The sequence below is a fragment of the Schistocerca americana genome, chromosome 9 (assembly GCF_021461395.2).
Source record: "Schistocerca americana isolate TAMUIC-IGC-003095 chromosome 9, iqSchAmer2.1, whole genome shotgun sequence".
Lineage (NCBI taxonomy): Eukaryota > Metazoa > Arthropoda > Insecta > Orthoptera > Acrididae > Schistocerca > Schistocerca americana.
The window spans coordinates 55,151,142-55,171,907 of NC_060127.1; the positions used below are offsets into that span (position 1 = coordinate 55,151,142).

The 20,766-nt window shown below is 46.0% G+C and overlaps 1 protein-coding gene across 1 annotated transcript in view; it reads left to right on the plus strand.

The window, feature by feature from the left end:
• LOC124550622 (facilitated trehalose transporter Tret1-2 homolog) overlaps positions 1-20,766 on the plus strand; it is a 67,811-nt gene that overhangs the window by 23,929 nt on the left and 23,116 nt on the right. Inside the window, exons 3-4 of the mRNA XM_047125345.1 lie at positions 2,918-3,074; positions 11,054-11,302. Of these exons, the coding sequence (XP_046981301.1) occupies positions 2,918-3,074; positions 11,054-11,302 (406 nt within the window). The remainder of the gene's footprint in view (positions 1-2,917; positions 3,075-11,053; positions 11,303-20,766) is intronic.

The window sequence follows — 20,766 nt, forward strand, 5'->3', positions numbered from 1 at the left end:
TGATGTATCTGTACATCCGGTTATAATCTCTTGTAAATCACAGCTGGTGGCTGGCAGGCGCACCGCTCCTCGCAACCTCTCGCTTCAGACCTGCTACCGACTCGCTCCACATCTCGCTTACTACTGACTTCCTACGAACGCTAAAGTGCGGTCTCTCTTGCCAACAATGCTTTGTGATGCAGACAATCCCTGCTACCATTACAAAACGTAGCAATGCGCGGTCTTTCCGCTCTTTTCTTAAAATGTATCCATATGCTGTCTCTCCCGCCCTTTTTAAAATTATATCAATGTGCGGTCTCTCTTGACAACAATACTTTGGTGCAGACATGCTCTGCTACCACAATTATTTCCAACATGACAAATATTATTTATTCCTACTTAATCCTATTAATAAAATATAAACATCTTTCATAAATTGTGGTTTGACAATAGAAATATACACGTTTTACAATAGGAATTCTACGACAGCACGTTGCTTCTGACGAGCGTCAAGTGTAGCGGTGATCTTGAAGACGTGCTGTGACGGCGCCACTCACGGGAACAGGTTGAACTAAGTTTGAAAACAAGCGGGAAGGATGTATCTACACACTGTAAAACTTTCACACATGCAGAATGAAAACTGTATTTTTACGAAACTTTTCTTGGTAGGTTTTGGTAAAGTTTTCAAGTCGAGACAATCTTTCGACCTACCAAGAAAATTAGTGAAAGTTTAAGATCGGTGAAAGACGCACGACACCCCTTAACTACCCCAGGTGTGTATAAAATTCTGTGTAGCTGTGGCATGGTTTATATTGGAACAACTAAAAGGAGTGTTAATACCCGCCTAACGGAACACAAAAGGAACTGTAGATTGGGACAGATTGAGAAATCTGCTGTAGCGGAACGCGTTTTCAAAGACGGTGATCACGAAATAAAATTTAGTGACACAAACGTGATAGCTAGGACCTCACATTATTATACTCGCATGTATAGAGAAGCTATAGAGATCTACAAGCACGGAAATAATTTTAATAGAAAAGAAGAAGGATTAAAACTAGACAAGATATGGCGTTCGCCTTTGTACCAACGAAGTGACAATCGATTACCTGTAATCGAGAGAGATGGCACTAGCCAGAGATAGTTTTAAAGTCGAAAGCACGTGACGAGTGGTGGCGCCATCTAAGCGCTCTATAGAAGTGGGACCACCAGCGCCCGGCAGCCAGTCGCCGACTCACCTCAGAGGATGTTGCCCGCAGCCGGCAACGAAACGTCAGGAAGGAGAAGTAGTTTTATATATGGACCACGGCAATTCAGCCCGGAAGTTTTAATTGATGAATGGATTCTACCTTAGCTACCGATTTCTGATCGAAGTCTATATTTATTAATAGTATCATCCCATTTACTGTGTGGAACTGTATATAGTATGTTTTGTGAAAGTTTAATGAGAGCCCATTTGCAGAGAACCACTTAATACGAGGTGCATTCTAGTTCTAAGGCCCCGATTTTTTTTCTCCGGACTGGAAAGAGATAGAAACATGTGCATTGTTTTAAAATGAGGCCGCGTTCATTGTCAATACGTCCAAGAGATGGCTGCACCGTACGGCAGATAGAATTTTACCGCCAGCGGCGAGAATTAGAACTGTTTTAAATACTTAAAGTCGGAATGTTTTCCTTACTTGAAGAGCGTGCAATCAACGTTTTCTGAATTTTCGTGGTGTGAAACGAATTGAAATTCATCGACAGTTGAAGGAGACATCTGGTGATGGAGTTATGGATGTGTCGAAAGTGCGTTCGTGGGTGCGACAGTTTAATGAAGGCAGAACATCGTGTGACAACAAACCGAAACAACCTCGGGCTCGCACAAGCCGGTCTGACGACATGGTCGAGAAAGTGGAGAGAATTGTTTTGGGGGATCGCCAAATGACTGTTGAACAGATCGCCTCCAGAGTTGGCATTTCTGTGGGTTCTGTGCACACAATCCTGCATGACGACCTGAAAATGCGAAAAGTGTCATCCAGGTGGGTGCCACGAATGCTGACGGACTACCACATGGCTGCCCGTGTGGCATGTTGCCAAGCAATGTTGACGCGCAACGACAGCACGTATGGGACTTTCTTTTCGTCGGTTGTGACAATGGATGAGACGTGGATGCCATTTTTCAATCCATAAACAAAGCGCCAGTCAGCTCAATGGAAGCACACAGATTCACCGCCACCAAAAAAATTTCGGGTAACCGCCAGTGCTGAAAAAATGATGGTGTCCATGTTCTGGGACAGCGAGGGCGTAATCCTTACCCATTGCGTTCCAAAGGGCACTACGGTAACAGGTGCATCCAACGAAAATGTTTTGAAGAACAAATTCCTTCCTGGACTGCAACAAAAACGTCCGGGAAGGGCTGCGCGTGTGCTGTTTCACCAAGACAACGCACCCGCACATCGAGCTAACGTTACGCAACAGTTTCTTCGTGATAACAATTTTGAAGTGATTCCTCATGCTCCCTACTCACCTGACCTGGCTCCTAGTGACTTTTGGCTTTTTCCAACAATGAAAGACACTCTCCGTGGCCGCTCATTCACCAGCCGTGCTGCTATTGCCTCACCGATTTTCCAGTGCTCAAAACAGACCCCTAAAGAAGCCTTCGCCGCTGCCATGGAATCATGGCGTCAGCATTGTGAAAAATGTGTACGTCTGCAGGGCGATTACGTCGAGAAGTAACGCCAGTTTCATCGATTTCGGGTGAGTAGTTAATTAGAAAAAAAATCGGAGACCTTAGAACTTGAATGCACCTCGTAATTTTCTGAAAAACATCGTTTACAATTTGACCAGTTAAGGGTCAGAATCGGAGTTTACTGTGGCAGCCTCAGAAGCGAGCGGTCCGCTTGGCGGCTGGCGCTGTCGGAGGCAGAGTGTGACGGCGGTGCGTGTGGGTGTGCGGCAGGTGCGTGCCGCCGCTGCTGCTGCTGGCGCTGTTCGTGTGGGCCCCCGAGTCGCCGGTGCTGCTGGTGGCCAAGGGGAAGGAGCTGCAGGCGCGCCGGGCGCTGCGCTGGCTGCGCGGCCCGCGCGCCGACGTGGACGGCGAGGTGGCCAAGATCAAGGTGCGTAGCTCAGCGCTGCCCACACCGACTCACAGGAAGGCCTCGCCGCTTGTTCGTGGCGTCACGTCAGCTAGTTGCAGGCATACTCATAATGGTGGTGTCTCTGACACAGGAAAATGTGAAACTATTGGCGGTAGTTGACCAACACACATTGTTCTGACAGATTTCTTGTGGTGTGCGTACTGTAAGACCTTCCGTACACACACCATCAGATCATTTGACGTGTCGCTCTAACGAAGTAGGCGAGTGTCAGCAATATGTCTCGTGGTCTTATTGTGCCGTGTTTATCTTGTGCCGTTAGGTCAGACGATGGAAATGCCACTTGCACGCTTAGAGTAGCAGACTGACGGTGACCAACTTTAAACAGAACTTGAGTAATTTTCACACACATTTATTAAAATAATAACAAATATAAACATTACGTAACTTGATTCTGGATGCTGTTTACATTTGACAATCTGAAGTTCCTTTGGTCTTGGTATGTTGATCTTATTCTCAGTTATCTCTGATACTTGACAAAGTGTCTATTCATTTATCTTGGTGGCTATGTACAGGAATATGATAATCTTATTAGGTGCAGATTGAAACTTGACTATAGACTGGTACAGACTAATGCAGACAAATGCAGACTGACTAATCGGAGGTCTGTACACTCGTTATAATACCTCGCGCGTTCAGGTATCACTGTGTGAGTGTGAGAGTGAGATCTGCGAGGAAAAAAGGTTCTACGTTAGCAGCAATCTCATTGGCGGCGTTACATATTAATACGCGGATCGGCAGAAGCAGAATTTGGTCCGTATCTAAGGCAGCGCCATCTCGTAGTGCGGAGACGGACGAGTGCTGCGCCTGCGCTGTTGTACTTAGTGGGGCGCGCTCTAGTGGGAAAGTTGTGCACGCGATGACTATGCGGAACTATGTACACAACATTTCTGCAATCAATTAATTGTGCAATTCATTACACTTCTTAACAAATAGTATACTCCTGAACTTCAATTTCCACCTGTTTTAAGGATTGACATACGAAAACAACTTCATGGTCCAGCAGCAACAGAATTCGTGCTTCTTTACCTTATTTTTAAATCTGTGGAAGCTACGTTTGTACTGGGTTGCTTTTACAAGAAACTGTGAGCATATTGGTGCTCTTCTTTAGGTATCTCGGTTGACTACGGGATGAGGAGCACAGAATGTCAATGAAATATCTTGCGATTGTACACGTTGGGGGAGGGAGTGGGGGACAGAAGAAGCTTTTTAGTTTATAAAGTTTCTCCTTTCAGTTGCAAGAGGGAAAATATTTATCTTTTCTAATGTGCATGTTTAAAAAAGTTTAAGCTCTGCAGTGATTTCGATGTATGAAGCTATTTTGTTTCCTGTTTAGAATTCCTTTCGTTGAAAACGACTGTAATCTAATGACTGGCAACAGTTGGACATTTAAACATGTAAATTAGTTTACCTTTCCAGTGACGATTTCAAACGAAAATAAATAAATAAATAAAAGAAACGAGTTCATTGTAAGGGGGTTGTGGTAAGTTTCGATAGCAAAATGGATCAAGTAAATATAGTTACTTGAATGTAAAATTTCCAAAGCTTGCAATGGGGCAAAGCATCTCCTAATATTGATCTACGTTTGTTTCCACAGATTCAGTAATACAGAACTATGATCTTCATTTGTAGCTTTACGATAGTAAGAAAATCTTTCATCTAATTAAAACTGCAGAATCCAAAACAACACCAAACGTTTTGTCCAAAAATAAGAGATTTATAGTGATAAGCACGCCCAGGCGTTTCTGCCTGCAACAGACCTGGCGTTCGCCGTTGCTAGCTGACGTGACGTCACGAACAAGCGCCGAGGCCTTCCTTTGAGTCGGTGTTGGCGCTGCCGCAGTCTGGCACCCCTTCCCGCTCGGGAAGCAGCGCGTTACACCGCACGGTGTTCAAAAAGTCTCTCCGCAGTGCCGTATGATCGTTAGCCGCGCGTGACGCATTATTGTTCGCCTTCCTGGGTTACTTCCCTTCAAGTGGACTCTCCCATTCCACTGTCTCATTTATCTCAGCCAGTGTCGGTAGTACGTTACTGTGTGTCGTTACGTCTTGACGTGGACGTTTGAATTTAGTTCCTTTGTCCATTTGTTTCGTTTTTGTCACTGTTACAATGCTAACCACTTATCTTAGAAAATAGATTAAGGAAAGACAAACCTACGTTTCTAGCTTTCGTAGACTTAGAGAAAGCTTTTGACAATGTTGACTGGAATATTCTCTTTCAAATTCTGAAAGTGGCAGGGGTAAAATACAGGGCTCGAAAGGCTATTTACAATTTGTACAGAAACCAGATGGTAGTTATAAGAGTCGTGGGGCAGGAAAGGGAAGCAGTGGTTGGGAAGGGAGTGAGACAGTGTTGTAGCCTATCCCCAATGCTATTCAATCTGTATTTTGAGCAAGCAGTAAAGGAAACAAAAGAAAAATTCGGAGTAGGTATTAAAATCCATGGAGAAGAAATAAAAACTTTGAGGTTCGTCGATGACATTGTAATTCTGCCAGAGACAGCACAGGACTCGGAAGAGCAGTTGAACGGAATGGACAGTGTCTTCAAAGGAGGATGGATCTAAGATGAACATCAACAAAAGCAAAACGAGGATAATGGAATGTAGTCGAATAAAGTCGGGTGATGCTGAGGGAATTAGATTAGGAAATGAGACACTTAAAGTAGTAAAGGAGTTTTGCTATTTGGGGAGCAAAATAACTGATGATGGTCGAAGTAGAGAAGATATAAAATGTAGACTGGCAATGGCAAGGAAAGCGTGTGTGAAGAAGAGAAATTTGTTAACATCGAGTATAGATTTAAGTGTCAGGAAGTCGTTTCTGAAAATATTTGTATGGAGTATAGCCATGTATGGAAGTGAAACATGGACGATAAATAGCTTGGACAGGAAGAGAATAGAAGCTTTAGAAATGTGGTGCTACAGAAGAATGCTGAAGATAAGGTGGGTAGATCACGTAACTAATGAGGAGGTATTGAATAGGATTGGGGAGAAGAGAAGTTTGTGGCACAACTTGACGAGAAGAAGGGACCGGTTGGTAGAACATGTTCTGAGGCATCAAGGGATCACAAATTTAGCATTGGAGGGCAGCGTGGAGGGTAAAAATCGTATAGGGAAACCAAGAGATGAATACACTAAGCAGATTCAGAAGGATGTAGGTTGCAGTAGGTACTGGGAGATGAAGAAACTTGCACAGGATAGGGTAGGATGGAGAGCTGCATCAAACCAGTCTCAGGGCTGAAGACCACAACAACAACAACACATGAACTTGCAAAATTCTCGTATGCGGAGTACTGCATATCCATCGTGTATTCATGAGGAACCACTTCATTCTGTCAAAATAGGAGTTTGGATTGCAATTGATAGACGTCGGATTGTGGGTCCCATATTTTTCAACGAAACAATAAACGCAGAACGATACTGCAATGATATTCTGTACCCATTCGTAGACTCTCAACAAGATGGTGCAACCGCGCATACAGCTCGCGTTTCAGTGTTACTCTCGCTGTTGTTTTTGGTGATCTCATAATTTCACCGAGACTTTGGCCTCCGCGATCGCCTGACCTAACACCACCTGACATTTTCTTTTGGGTTGCAGCGAAAGCAACTGTCTACAAAAACCGTCAAAAATCCATCGATGAATTGAAAACTATAATTTCCACTTTCACTGCTCCTGTTACAGAAGAAATGTCACAGCTCGTGTTTGGAAACATGATTAGGTGAATTGAATTCTGTATTCAACAACAGGTGGGACACTTTCAACATTTAATGTGAAAATTTGTAAGTAAAAATGAATATTCAATGAACTAATAACTCGTATTTCATTGAGCTTCTTTTCGCTATATTCACTGTGGCATACGGAACGCGCGGCTAACAATCATACGGCACTGCGGAGTGACTTTTTGAACACCCTGTAGTAGAGTCTACTTTACTTACGTTTTTCGGTAACAGGATAAGAAGTGACAGCCAACAACATTTTTTTACGTTTTCTGCTGCACTCATTCATGAAAAAAAAAACGGATTTGCAATAAATACGATAAGCGATTTGGACAACCTGCTTGTCCGTTATTATTCTCATATCTCTTTATTAACCATCCTGCGTTTTATAGACAAGTGAAATATCTGTAATATTTTTTCTCCATCTCATCGGAAAAGTAAAACCATACATTGTGCATACAAAATAAAAAAAAAAAAACAGATTAATGGTCGAATTTTGGGATAGTAAAAGAAGTGACACGCAGCAATTTTTTAGGTTTTCTATTAGATTGAATCATATTGTCAAATTACATTATAATAACAATGTATAGGAAACAGTATCACGCACAAATACTTAGATACATACCTGCACAATTTGGAGAAATTAACCAGACCGTCGTGTATAAAATTTATCTTTATATAAACGTAGCACAAATATGTACACACTAACTGCCAGTATATTCAGACACACTTTCAAGTTTATCTAGCACTTGTTTCGTAAACACATGGCTATTAAATCGCAGAAATTACTTCTATAATACAAGGCTTTACAATACCGTGTTCTCGACATTATTCTGCGTATAAAGTGCTTCATATCAATATGAGATTTACATTTATATACTTATTGTGCAATCCTATGAAAAGCAGCTGGTGTTCGTTTCACATACTTTTATTTACCGGATGTAGAAGTATGAAATCGGAATTTGGTTGCAATAATTACGTGTCTGTTGTTTGAAACTGATAAACAATAATTTACTCAAAATAATCTCCATTGCTATTTATACATTTCTCCCACCTCTCCAGCAGGGTATTATGCCACGCCAAAAACAACAGTTCTTCTTTTAAAGCGAACCAGTCAGCGAGACATTTTGTTACATTTTCATACGAACTGAAGCGTTGTTCAGCGAGAGCGTGTCCCAGAGATGCAAATAGATGATAATCGGACGGAGCCAAGTCTGGAGAATAAGCCGCATGCCCTATCATTTCCTAACTGATCGCCTCGATCGTTTTCTTGGCCAGTTTTCCTGTGTGTGATGGGGCGTTATCATGGAGCAATATGACTTTGTGATGCCTTTTTCCATATTCCGGTCGTTTTCCACATAATGCTCGTTTTAAATCGACCATTTGCTGTTGGTTTCACCAGGTCTTAGCAGCTCATAATAGATGACACCCTTCTGATTCCACCAAACACAGGTCTTGCAGTGGATGTCGATAGTTTGCCTGGATCACCCATGATTTACGACGCTTAGGATTGTCAAAATATATCCATTCTTCATCACCTGTCACTATTGGACGGCGAAACGACTCCTTTTTTATCTGGCTAGCAGCATTTCGCAAGTGGTCTTTCGAATTGCTTGCTGTCTTTCATTCAGTTCGTGAGGAACATATTTTCCAACTTTCTGCACCTCTCCCATAGCTTTTAACCGCGGAGAAACGGCTTTCTGTGTCACATTCATTTTATTTATTGATTATTCCGTCGCTTCTTGATAGAACAATTCCATATTCAGGGTTGAATAACAAGCAGTTTTTTGTTCTACTGATTTTTATTTGTATGAACTAGTTTTCGGCTTATTAGGCCAACTTCAGATAACTACTAGCTATTGTTTACAACAAGAAAGCTACATCTAAACAGTAGCCAGTGGTTATCTGAAGTTGGCTTAATAAGCCGAAAACTAGTTCATACAAATAAAAATCAGTAGAACAAAAAACCGCCTTATTCAACTCACAGTCATTTGTTCCGCGAGTTCCTGTTGAGTCTGAGTATCATCTTTATCCGATAAGGCCTGCAATTCGTTGTCTTCGAACGTTTCGGGTAGTTTCCTGCTCTCGTCGTTTCTCACGTCAAAATCACCACTTTTGAATTTTTTGAACCACTCGAAACACTGCGTTTTTCCAAGAGCATGTTCGCCGAAAGCTTCGACAAGCATTCTATGCGATTCTGCAGCAGCTTTCTTCAAATGATAACAGAAAACAAATGCTGTCTCCAAATCGTAGCTCGTAGGCACAAAATTCGATATGTTTACAGGTTTGAAACAGATACCGACGAATGGAATTTGGGTAAGTGTGTGTTGACGTTCGTCGTCAGCCGTTACAGGAAACAGATGGCGCTGCGGGTGCGGTCTGACGGGCGCTACACTGCCGGCTGGCACCACCTATAGGGAAATTCCGGTTTCATACTTCTACACCTGGTACATCCGCAGCAACAATAGCGCACCATAGCCGTTGCTAAAGCTCCAACGTGCAGAGACGTGCCATATAAAACAAGGCGAATACAAGTAAAACCAAAGTTACGCTATTAGCACAAATTAGAGGCCAGCAGCGTGGTCCCAAAATCAGGTGACTAACCTGGTTAGAACACGTGCTGTACACTACGTTCACTCCACAGATATACACTACTGGCCATTAAAATTGCTACATCACTAAGATGACGTGCTACAGACTCGAAATTTAAACGACAGGTAGAAGATGCTGTGATACGCAAATGATTAGCTTTTCAAAGCATTCACACAAGGTTGGCGCCGGTGGCGACACCTACAACATGCTGACATGAGGGAAGTTTACAACCGATTTCTCATACACAAGCAGCAGTTGACCGGCGTTGCCTGGTGAAACGTTGTGATGCCTCGTGTAAGGAGGAGAAATGCGTACCATCACGTTTCCGACTTTGATGAAGGTCGGATTGTAGCCTATCGCGATTGCGGTTTATCGTATCGCGACATTGCTGCTCGCGTTGGTCGACATCCAACGACTGTTAGCAGAATATGGAATCAGTGGGTTCGGGAGGGTAATACGGAACGCCGTGCTGGATCCCAACGGCCTCGTATCACTAGCAGTCGAGGTGACAGGCATCTTATCCGGATGGCTGTAACGGATCGTGCAGCCACATCTCGATCCCTGAGTCAACAGATGGGGTCGTTTGCAAGACAACAACCATGTGAACGAACAGTTCGACGACGTTTGCAGCAACATGGACTATCAGCTCGGAGACCATGGCTGCGGTTATCTTTGACGCTGCATCACAGACAGGAGCGCCTGCGACGGTGTACTAGACGACGAACCTGGGTGCACGAATGGAAAAACGTCATTTTTTCGGATGAATCCAGGCTATGTTGACAGCATCATGATCATCGCATCCGTGTTTGGCGACATCGCGGTGAACGCACATTGGAAGCGTGTATTCGTCATCGCTATACTGCCGTATCACCCGGCGTTATGGTATGGGGTGCCATTGGTTACGCGTCTCGGTCACCTCTTGTTAGCATTGACGGCACTTTGAACAGTGGACGTTAGATTTCAGATGTGTTACGAACCGTGGCTCTACCCTTCATTCGATCCCTGCGAAACCCTACATTTCAGCAGGATAATGCACGACCGCTTGTTGCAGTTCCTGTACGGGTCTTTCTGGATACAGAAAATGTTCCACTGCTGCCCTGGCCAGCACGTTCTCCAGATCTCTCACCAACTGAAAACGTCTGGGCAATGGTGGCCGAGCAACTGGCTCGTTACAATACTCTTAATGAACTGTGGTATCGTCTTGAAGCTGCATGGGAAGCTGTATATGTACGATCCATCCAAGCTCTGTTTGACTCAATGCCCAGGCGTATCAAGGCCGTTATTACGGCCAGAGGTGGTTGTTCTGGGTACTGATTTCTCAGGATCTATGCAGACAAATTGCCTGAAAATGTAATCACATGTCAGTTCTAGTATAATATATTTGTCCAATGAATACCCGTTTATCATCTGCACTTCTTCTTGATGTAGCAATTTTAATGGCCAGTAGTGTACATGTCCTATGGGGTGTGCGAATACTTTTAATCAGGCTGTGTACCTCATATTCGCGACTGAACCATAACCAGAAAGCCTTTTTTGTTTTCCGCGCCAGAATTCTTTTCAGTTTTCGCCCAGGCTGGGAATCACTGTGCGATTGTCCGTGCACAGCGAGTGATGTGAAACGTGAACGACCGGCAGGAGCTGGTGGCGGAGTCGGCCTCGCGGGACGGCCACCAGGGGTCTCTGCTGTCGTCGGCCAAGGCGCTGCTGCGGCGCATGGCGGAGGCCCGGCGCGACGTGCGCGCCCTCGCCATCGTCTTCGGCCTGATGTGCTTCCGCCAGGTGATCGGCATCAACGCCGTCGTCTTCTACACCGTCGACATCTTCGCCGTCGCCGACGCCGACCTGTCGCCCTCCGCCGAGACCATCATCGTCGGCATGGTGCAGGTCTGTGTCCGATCTTTACTCCCAGAAGCCACTAGGCCGCGGGCCAATAAATCTACCGATCCATACTGCAAGCCAGCTTTGACAGAACACTGGCAATGTCTAATTTGCTTCTATCATTATTTGAGCATATGTTCGACCCGTTTTTGTTTTCATGTTGTTATTCCGGTTGCTATGGATTTTTTTTATCGATTGTCACTTTTTATTTTTAATTCACTGTCGCCATTTGAGATGACAATTGCCATTTTCTCATCCGGAGATAGTGAATGGAGCTGTGCATTCTAGATAATGGAGTGCCAAGTGGAGTTACCAGAACGTTTCCAACTTATTCTTCTGTTTTGAGTTCAGTAGAGGGGTGACAGCAGCGAAGGCAGCTAGGAACATTTGTGTCATGTATGCGGATTATGCCATTGGATGGAGCACAGTAAGAAAATGGTTTTTCTCGTTGTAACGGGATGACCGGAGCGGGTGACATGGTCAGGGTTGTAGGGTGTGGCTGGGTAGAAGGAGCAATCTTCCTCTTTATTGTTGGTTCTCCCAACACATTTTCTCGTAGCTCAGCCCCACTACTTGTGTCGTGGTGGAGACAAGCTGATGCACGCAGTCTGGAGAACGCGACGCCGCACTCGGTCAGTGGCTGCGCAGGCAGTAGGAGATTGGCAGCATGAGGCCCAGCCCAGGTCACAGACATGGCGGCTCGTGACGACAGCGGGAGTCGCCGGTGCAGCAGCGGGCAACGCCCTCCGGCGGCCGGTCCTCAGGGACAGCGTCACTGATGACGACGACGTAACAGCAACCGAACGCCAAATCGGTCGAACTGAACGCCGGCGCCCACCTCTGATGCTCTTAAATAGTGCAGACTGCTGCTGAACCCGCCGGTTACGCAGCGCTGTGGGTAATAGAAGGTTCTCGATGAGTTGGCTAACGCAAGTGTGTCACACACGACCCTCGCCTGCGTAATTCTGCTAATGCTGCGTTATGATGGCTGCCGTGCACGTACACACATACCGACGCTCGTTGCAAAACTGTCACCTGCATAATGCGCCGGCCAGCCTTCGTCCGCCGTCTGCCGTGAGACTGGCGCTTCTCTCACTGAAACACACTAAATCACAATTTCGCACCATATCTCGTAAAAATAACCCCTTGTCCTCTACATCGTTTTAATAAGGATCGTTTTGACGTTAGTGACTTTCCATCTGCAGGAAGACATTTGGGTTTCATAAGATCGTTTAAACGCATTAATTCACAATGACCCACATCAGCTTACTCGAGAACTGACAAATGTGATGAACTGTGATCATTGCACCATCGCGCAACATTTCCATGCAGTGGGGAAGGTTCAAAAATCGGGTGTATAGGTAGCGCATGCTCCAAATGGAATCACAAAAAACCGCGGGTGGCCAAATGTACATCTCTGCTTGCTCGTCATCTACAGGCTTGTGGGCCACACCGACCATTCCTATCTTGTATCGTTATTGCTGACGAGAAATGATGTGTTTATGCTAACGTAAGGAAAAGAAAGAAATGGCTGAGCCGAAACAAAGCAGAAACTCCCTGTACAAAGACCTGCATATATCCATAAGAGATGTTATGCATCTGGTGGAACAGCGATTGCCGGCCGCTGTGACCGAGTGGTTCTAGGAACTTCAGTCCGGAACCATGCGGTTGCTATGGTCGCAAGTTCGAATCCTGCCTCGGGCATGGATGTGTGTGATGTCCTCAGGTTAGTTAGGTTTAAGTAGTTCTATGCTCTAGGGGACTGATGACCTCAGATATTAAGTCCCATAGTGCTCAGAGCCATTTTGAACCATACAGGGGAGACTTTTAAATTGAATGTAGCTTGCCTAGTATCAGTGGGTAAATACGATATTGCAGGGCCTGTGTTGTTCAGAGTCACGATGGCAAGTTTCTTTGGGTATGCATGTTTATCCGTGTGTCCACGCACCTTCTGTTGGGACAGATAAATAGCCGGGAGGGAGTGGACTAGTTGCTTGGCTGGTTGGTTTTGGGAAAGGGGCCAAACAGCGAGGTCATCGATGCCATCGGGTTAGGGCAGGACTGGGAAGGAAGTTGACCATGCTCTTTCAAAGGAACCATCCCAGCATTTACCTGAAGTGATTTAGAGAAATCGCGGAAAACGTGAAATCGTGGGTATGAACCGTCGTCCTCCAGAATGCGAGTCCAGTGTGCTAACCACTGCGTCACCTCGCTCGGTTCAGCACGTCCGAAGGAACTTTGCATCGTACTTCTGAACAACACAGCCACTATCATATCGCACGTAATGAATACTCTGAATTGTCGAAGCACACAGTATCGTGTTTCCACTTTTGAGATCGCTGTATAGGCATGTACCGAAATCCAACAATTAAAAAAAAAATAGCTGTCAGTGGTTCGGAAAGGAGTCCAGTATACGACGAAAAATATCATTTGCGTAAAATGTTTACATAAAACGTATGACAAGTAACACAGCACATTTTAAAATTAACCTTAAATTACGTCTTGGACAAGTCCTCCTATTCCATGCAAAAATTTCTGTTTAAAAACCGGTAACGCTAATCGTGTAAACTGATTCATTCCACATGGTTTCGATGAAAGAATCGTTCAAACATGTACTGTCAAACATCGTCTAGGTAACTAACTGATTATAATGTGTGTGTAAGCGTAGTCTTCCGCAGCAGTTGTCAGACTCAATAAAATTCTTCAGGGTATCTGACCGCATTGTCAATTTGTACAGGGTGACGCAAATGCACTAATTCACGGAGTAATGCAGGTAGAGAGATAAAACTTGACACACATGCCTGAAATATCAGGAGTTTTACTGGAACCTTGGGGAGATCATCTCTGCGCGGTGAGGTCAGCGCACGTCGCACTAGTATTTCACGGACTACTGTTTGGAGAGCACTAAGGAGTATCCTTCAGTGCTGTCCGTACAAAATCCAGCGTCATCATTAACTGTTATCTTTGCTTCTGTATCATATGAGGCGCCTTCTCTTGGCCATTTTGTACTCTTTTTTTTATTGTTTCAACAAATCCCCGTGTCATTTCAAACATGTGTTTCAATTTTTGCTTATCTACCTACATTATGCAGTGAAGTGTTGAATTTTCGAATGTTAAAGGATTTTTGGGATATCTTGTACACTGAGGTTCAAAAATGTTCAAATGTGTGTGAAATCTTATGGAACTTGACTGCTAAGGTCATCAGTCCCTAAGCTTACACACTACTCAACCTAAATGATCCTAAGGACAAACACACACACCCATGCCCGAGGGAGGACTCGAACCTCTGCCGGGACCAACCACACAGTCCATGACCGAAGCGCCTCAGACCGCTCGGCTAATCCCGCACGGCTACACTGAGGTGACGAAAGTCGTGGAATAGGGATACACACAGATACAGATGGTGGTAGTGTCGCGTACACAAGGTATGAAAGGACGGTGCATTGGCGGAGTTGCGCTCTTATTGCTCAAACCTAACAAACCCCCCTTTCGTCACCTCTTCCTATCGTCCCATCTGCCTCACCTCCATCTTCAGTATCCATCAGCACCTTAATCAACACCACGTCCTCCCCCTTACTCAGTGGGCTTCCAGCCCTCCCTCCCTGCCGAAGACCAACTCCTTAACGTCGTCCACTCCCGTCGCTCCGCCATTTTTATTTCCCTCGCCCTGCCTATCAGTTTCGTCCATGTGGTCGCTTCCTTCCTCTCACGCCGTCCTTCCTATGTCACCCTCCACAACACCAACTTCTGTATCTTTTATCCCACTGCTGGCATCCCCCAGGGCTCCGTCCTCTCCCCTCTCCTCTATCTCCTGTACACTGCTGATATACCCAAGCCACCCCCACCTGTCCACCTTCTCCATTATGCTGATGACACCGCCATCCTGGCTCTCTATCCTACCCTTCAACGGTCCCAATGCACCCTCCAAACCCACCTTCACCAGTTCACCACTTGATGTAACCAGCGGCTCCTTCATCTCAACCCCTCCTAAACACATGCAATCATTATAGGCTGCACCACTGCACCACCCGCTCCTTCCACGACTTCTATATCACCCTTTATGGTTATACCATCCAGCTCACCCCCACCCTGAGATACCTTGGCCTCATCCTTGACCGCCACCCCACCTGAACCCCTCACCTCCTGACATTCGGCAGGAAGCCCATTCATGCCTCCACCTCCTGCAACTCCTCTCTGGCCAGACATGGGGATTACATCCTTCTACCATCCTCCACACCTCCAAATCCCTCATCCATCCCATCCTCTGTTATGCCAGCACCCACCCACTTTTACAAGGCCCTTCAAATCATCAAACGACATGCACTCCGCCTTGCCTTCTGTATCCACCTTCCTTCCTTCACATGGCTCCTGTACGACCTCATCCCCTTCCCTCACCTCCTCCTTTTTCTCCAACATCTTCACATCCTTGACACTGTCCACAGGCTTGATCCTCCCCACCCCCTGGTTTCCTCCTTCCTCTCTACCCCCCATCTGTTGCTGTGCCTCTATCGCTGCATCCCTCCCTCTCTCCACCTCCACACCTCCTTCATCAGGGCAATTTCCAGCACCTCCGCCTCCTGGACCTTGAACTTTGCCATGACATCTACCCTTCCATCCAACTGTAACATGGTCTTGTCCCCCCCCCATCCCCAGGACCCCCTCTCCCCTCCTTCTCCTGGAGTGGATTTTCCTCCTCCCCTCCCTGAGTCCCTGCACCCCCTGCTCGGCTGTTTTCCTCACCCATCTCTTCCCTCCCAGGCCTTCAGCGCCCCCCCCCCACCTCATCCCCCTTTCTCTCCCTTCCTCCTCGCCTCCTTTTTCCCTTTTCCCTTTTCCCTTGTCCCCCCCTCCCCAGCAGATCCTCCTAGGTTTTTATATGTTATCAGTGTGCTGCGTTAGTGTTGTGTTTTGGTGCCATTATACAGTGTCCTCTAGTGACATGGTTTTAATTGTGTGCTCCACCTGTTTTTCGTCCATGACTATTCCATGCTACACTGTCCATCCTGTGAATGTTTTCATCGTTCTACAACTTTTATTCTCTGGCCATAATTTGCTTGGTGCCTTTTAATCTAGTGTGTGTTTTTGTGTAACATTTCTTTTTTAGATTTTTATCTCCGATTTAGAGTCACTGCTTTGTATGCTTTCTTTACTTCTGTTCCGCCTTTTTTGTTTTTATATTTCGCCATGTTTTCTTGTTTATATTGCTTTACATGTCTTCCTGTCTGTTTATGTCTCTTGGCTGAAGAGCAGTGCTTTTGCTGCTACCAGCCCACCCATGATGGGGAATGGAAATTACAATAAACGGAAAAAAAGCAGAGCTGGGATTTGTACCTACGTGAAAAGTTGTCCGATGTGATTATGGCCGCATGACAGGAACCACCAGACTTCAAACACGGATTGGTACTTGGAGCTAGATGCATGGTACATTCCCTTTCGGAAATCGTTAGGGACTTCAGTATTCCGAGATCGACAGTGTCAAGATAGTGCCGAGAATTACCTCTCACCACGGACAACGCATTGACCAACGGCCTTCACTTAACGACCGAGAGCACCTGCTTCTGCGCGGAGTTGTCAGTGCTAACACACAAGGAACACTGCGTGAAATAGTCGCAAATATCGATGAGGGACGTACAACGAACGTGTCCTTTAAGGGAGTGCGGTGAAATCTGGCATTAATGGGCTGTGGCAGCAGACAAACGCCGCGAATCCCATTGCTAAAAGTATATCGCCAGCTGCGCCTCTCTTGGGCTGGTAACCATATCGGTTGGTCCCTAGACGACTGGAAACCTGTGGCCTGATAAGATGCGTCCCACTTTCAGTTGGTAAGACCTGATGGTAGGATCCGACTGTGGCGTACACCTAAAGAAGCCATGGACTCAGGTTGCCAACAAAACACTGTGCAAACTGGTGATGGGCTGTATTTACAGAGAATGTGCTGCGGCCTCTGGCCCAACTGAACCGATCATGGACTGGAAAGGGTTATGTTCGGCTACTTGGAGACCATTTGCAGAAATTCATGGACTTAATATTCCCAAGGAACGATGGAATTTTTAGTGGTGATAGTGCACCATGTCACTGCGCCAAAGTTATTCGCGAGTGGTTTGAAGAAGATTGTTGACATTTCGAGCGAGTGGTTTGTCCGCCTACACCGCCCGACATGAATCCCATTGAAAATTTACAGGCATACTCGAGAGGTCAGTTCGTACAGAAAGTCCTCCAAAGCTTTCGTACCGAGCGAGGTGGCGCAGTGGTTAGACACTGGACTCGCATTCGGGAGGACGACGGTTCAATCCCGGGTCCGGCCATCCTGATTTAGGTTTTCCGTGATTTCCCTAAATCACTCCAGGCAAATGCTGGGATGGTTCCTCTGAAAGGGCACGGCCGACTTCCTTCCCCATCCTTCCCTAATCCGATGAGACCGATGACCATGCTGTCTGGTCTCCTTCCCCAAAACAACCAACCAAGCAAGCTTTCGTAATTAGGGACGGCAGTAGAGGTAGCATGGCTCAGTATTTCTGCAGGGGAATTCAAACTACTTATTCAGTCCATGCCACGTCTAGTTGTTGCAAATGGAGGTCCGACACGTGCTAGGAGGTGTTCCATGACTTTTGCCATCTCAGTGTTCACAGACAAGACGGTCACATAACCTGAATAATTTTACTTACCGATTATACTGTAATTTATCCTACTGATTATTGATTTGACAATACTGAAATGATTAGAAGTACAGAATGGTACATGCCATTTGACTGTGAGAATTCAGTAGGGTGTGAAGTTATCGTACGTGCTGCAATCAAAGATTCTGGACATGGTGACATGGAAGCAAAGAGAGCCTGGATATGTTGCTGTCGAACACAGTGTCACGCAGCTTGTATACGCGTCCACAAAGCGCGACAATGGTTTCAGGAAGATCAGAAAGAACAAGTTGCTAACCGACCAAAGCCCAGAGATGTTCGACTGGCGCCATACGAGGCGAACATAGAGACAGCGGAGATGTTGTACCCGTCGTTTTCCCAAGAAGGCTTTCACATTCCTCACCACCTGCGGCCGGGCGTTGTCCTGCTGAAACATGGCATGTGGAATGGCTGCAAGGAGGACGGTGCCTCGGGCTGTAAGACCTCTCTGGCATAATAGTTCAGATTGCCATCAATACGAAGGATCGTCAGTGGTAGCCCAGATCATCACATTTTCCTTTTGTCCGCTATGTCGCTCAACAATGAAGTCTGTCGCATTGTGTTCACCACGGCTGTGGTTGAAGTGGTATTCGTCTGAAAACACTACATTCAGCAACTCATCACGCCAGTGGCAGCATTCACGTGCCCACTGCATTCTGAAGCGTTGGTGGTTTCTAGTGAATTACAGTCGATGCAGCGGCATGCATTCCACCAGTCCACCGCTGAGCAGTTCTCCAACGTCGTGCCACCATTGCAGATGATACAGTTCTGTTCGTTGCCGGCAGGCGTACGAGATGGCGGTCATCTTGCTATGTGGTTCCACTGTGAGGTCCAGTACCCACTCGTCACTGTGTTCGACCCTCCTTTACGGAATGGTGCCACACACGCAGCACTACCGAAGCAGCGTGCCCGTACAAGCCGCAATGTCACGAAAGCACAAATTCGTTTCCCAGAGTCCAATCACTCTGCTCCGTGCGAACTCACCACACGCTATTATTGCATCCTTTGACGTCGACAAGGCGTATCAGCACTTGCAGGTTTCCACTTGCTCTGACGGCAGTGCAGCGTCTGAGTGTGCGCAACAATGGCCTTTTCGGTCACACAACAGAGGGCGCTGGTAGGCCTACTGCAAGCCATCTCTCTGCAGTTTTAATCAGTTACTTTGGTTCCATTGTTCTACATATCCTCTGATCTCAGTTATTCCAACCGTTCCTTCTTCGTCTTGCAATTTTCACAAACAGTAGTTTAATTTTCGGAATGTTGGTTGTAGTGGCAGTGTTATCTAAAGGTACATCGATGTCTAGGTTAGGTTTAAATATGAATGTGGACTTGTAAGGTGGCGAAACCAGTCAATGAGATGTGGTTTAACAAGAATTACTATAATTATTGTTGTGGCACTCATTTTACACATATTGAATTTCATTAAATATTTTATATCTACACTACCGGCCATTAAAATTTGCTACACCAAGAAGAAATGCAGATGATAAACGGGCATTCATTGGACACATATATTATACTAGAACTGACATGTGATTACATTTTCACGCAATTTGGGTGCATAAATCCTGAGAACTCAGTACCCAGAACAACCACCTCTGCCGTAATAACGGCCTTGATACGCCTGGGCATTGTGTCAAACAGAGCTTGGATGCCCATACAGCTTCAACACGATACCACAGTTCATCAAGAGTAGTGACTGGCGTATTGTGACGAGCCAGTTGCTCGGCCACGTTTTCAGTTAGTGAGAGATCTGGTGAATGAGCTGGCCAGGGCAGCAGTCGAACATTTTCTGTATCCAGAAAGGCCCGTACAGGACCTGCAACATGCGGTCGTGCATTATCCTGCTGAAATGTAGGGTTTCACAGGGATCGAATGAAGGGTAGAGCCACGGGTCGTAACACATGCAAAATGTAACGTCCACTGTCCAAAGTGCCGTCAATGAGAACAAGAGGTGACCGAGACGTGTAACCTATGGCACCCCATACCATCACGCCGGGTGATACACCAGTATGGCGATGACGAATACACGCTTCCAATGTGCGTTCACCGCGATGTCGTCAAACACGGATGCGACCATCATGATGCTGTAAACAGAACCTGGATTGATCCGAAAAAATGACGTTTTGCCATTCGTGCACGCAGATTCGTCGTTGTGTACACCATAGCAGGCGCTCCTGTTTGTGATGCAGCTTCAAGGTTAACCGCAACCATGGTCTCCGAGCTGATAGTCCATGCTGCTGCAAACGTCGTCGAACTGTTCGTGCAGATGGTTGTTGTCTTGCAAACGTCCCCATCTGTTGACTCAGGGATCGAGACGTGGCTGCACGATCCGTTACAGCCATGCGGATAAGATGCCTGTCATCTTGAGTGCTAATGATACGAGGCCGTTGGGATCCAGCACGGCGTTCCGCATTACCCTCCTGAACCCACCGATTCCATGTTCTGCTAACAGTCATTGGATCTCGACCAACGCGAGAAGCAATGTCGCGATATGATAAACCGCAGTCGCGATAGCTACAATCCGTCCTCTATCAAAGTCGGAAACGTGATGGTACGCATTTCTCCTTCTTACACGAGGCATCACAACAACGTTTCACCAAACACCGCCGGTCAACTGCTGTTTGTGTATGAGAAGTCGGTTGGAAACTTTCCTCATGTCAGCAAGTTGTAGGTGTCGCCACCGGCGCCAACCTTGTGTGAATGCTCTGAAAAGCAAATCATTTGCATATCACAGCATCTTCTTCCTGTCGGTTAAATTTCGCGTCTGTATCACGTCATCTTCGTGGTGTAGCA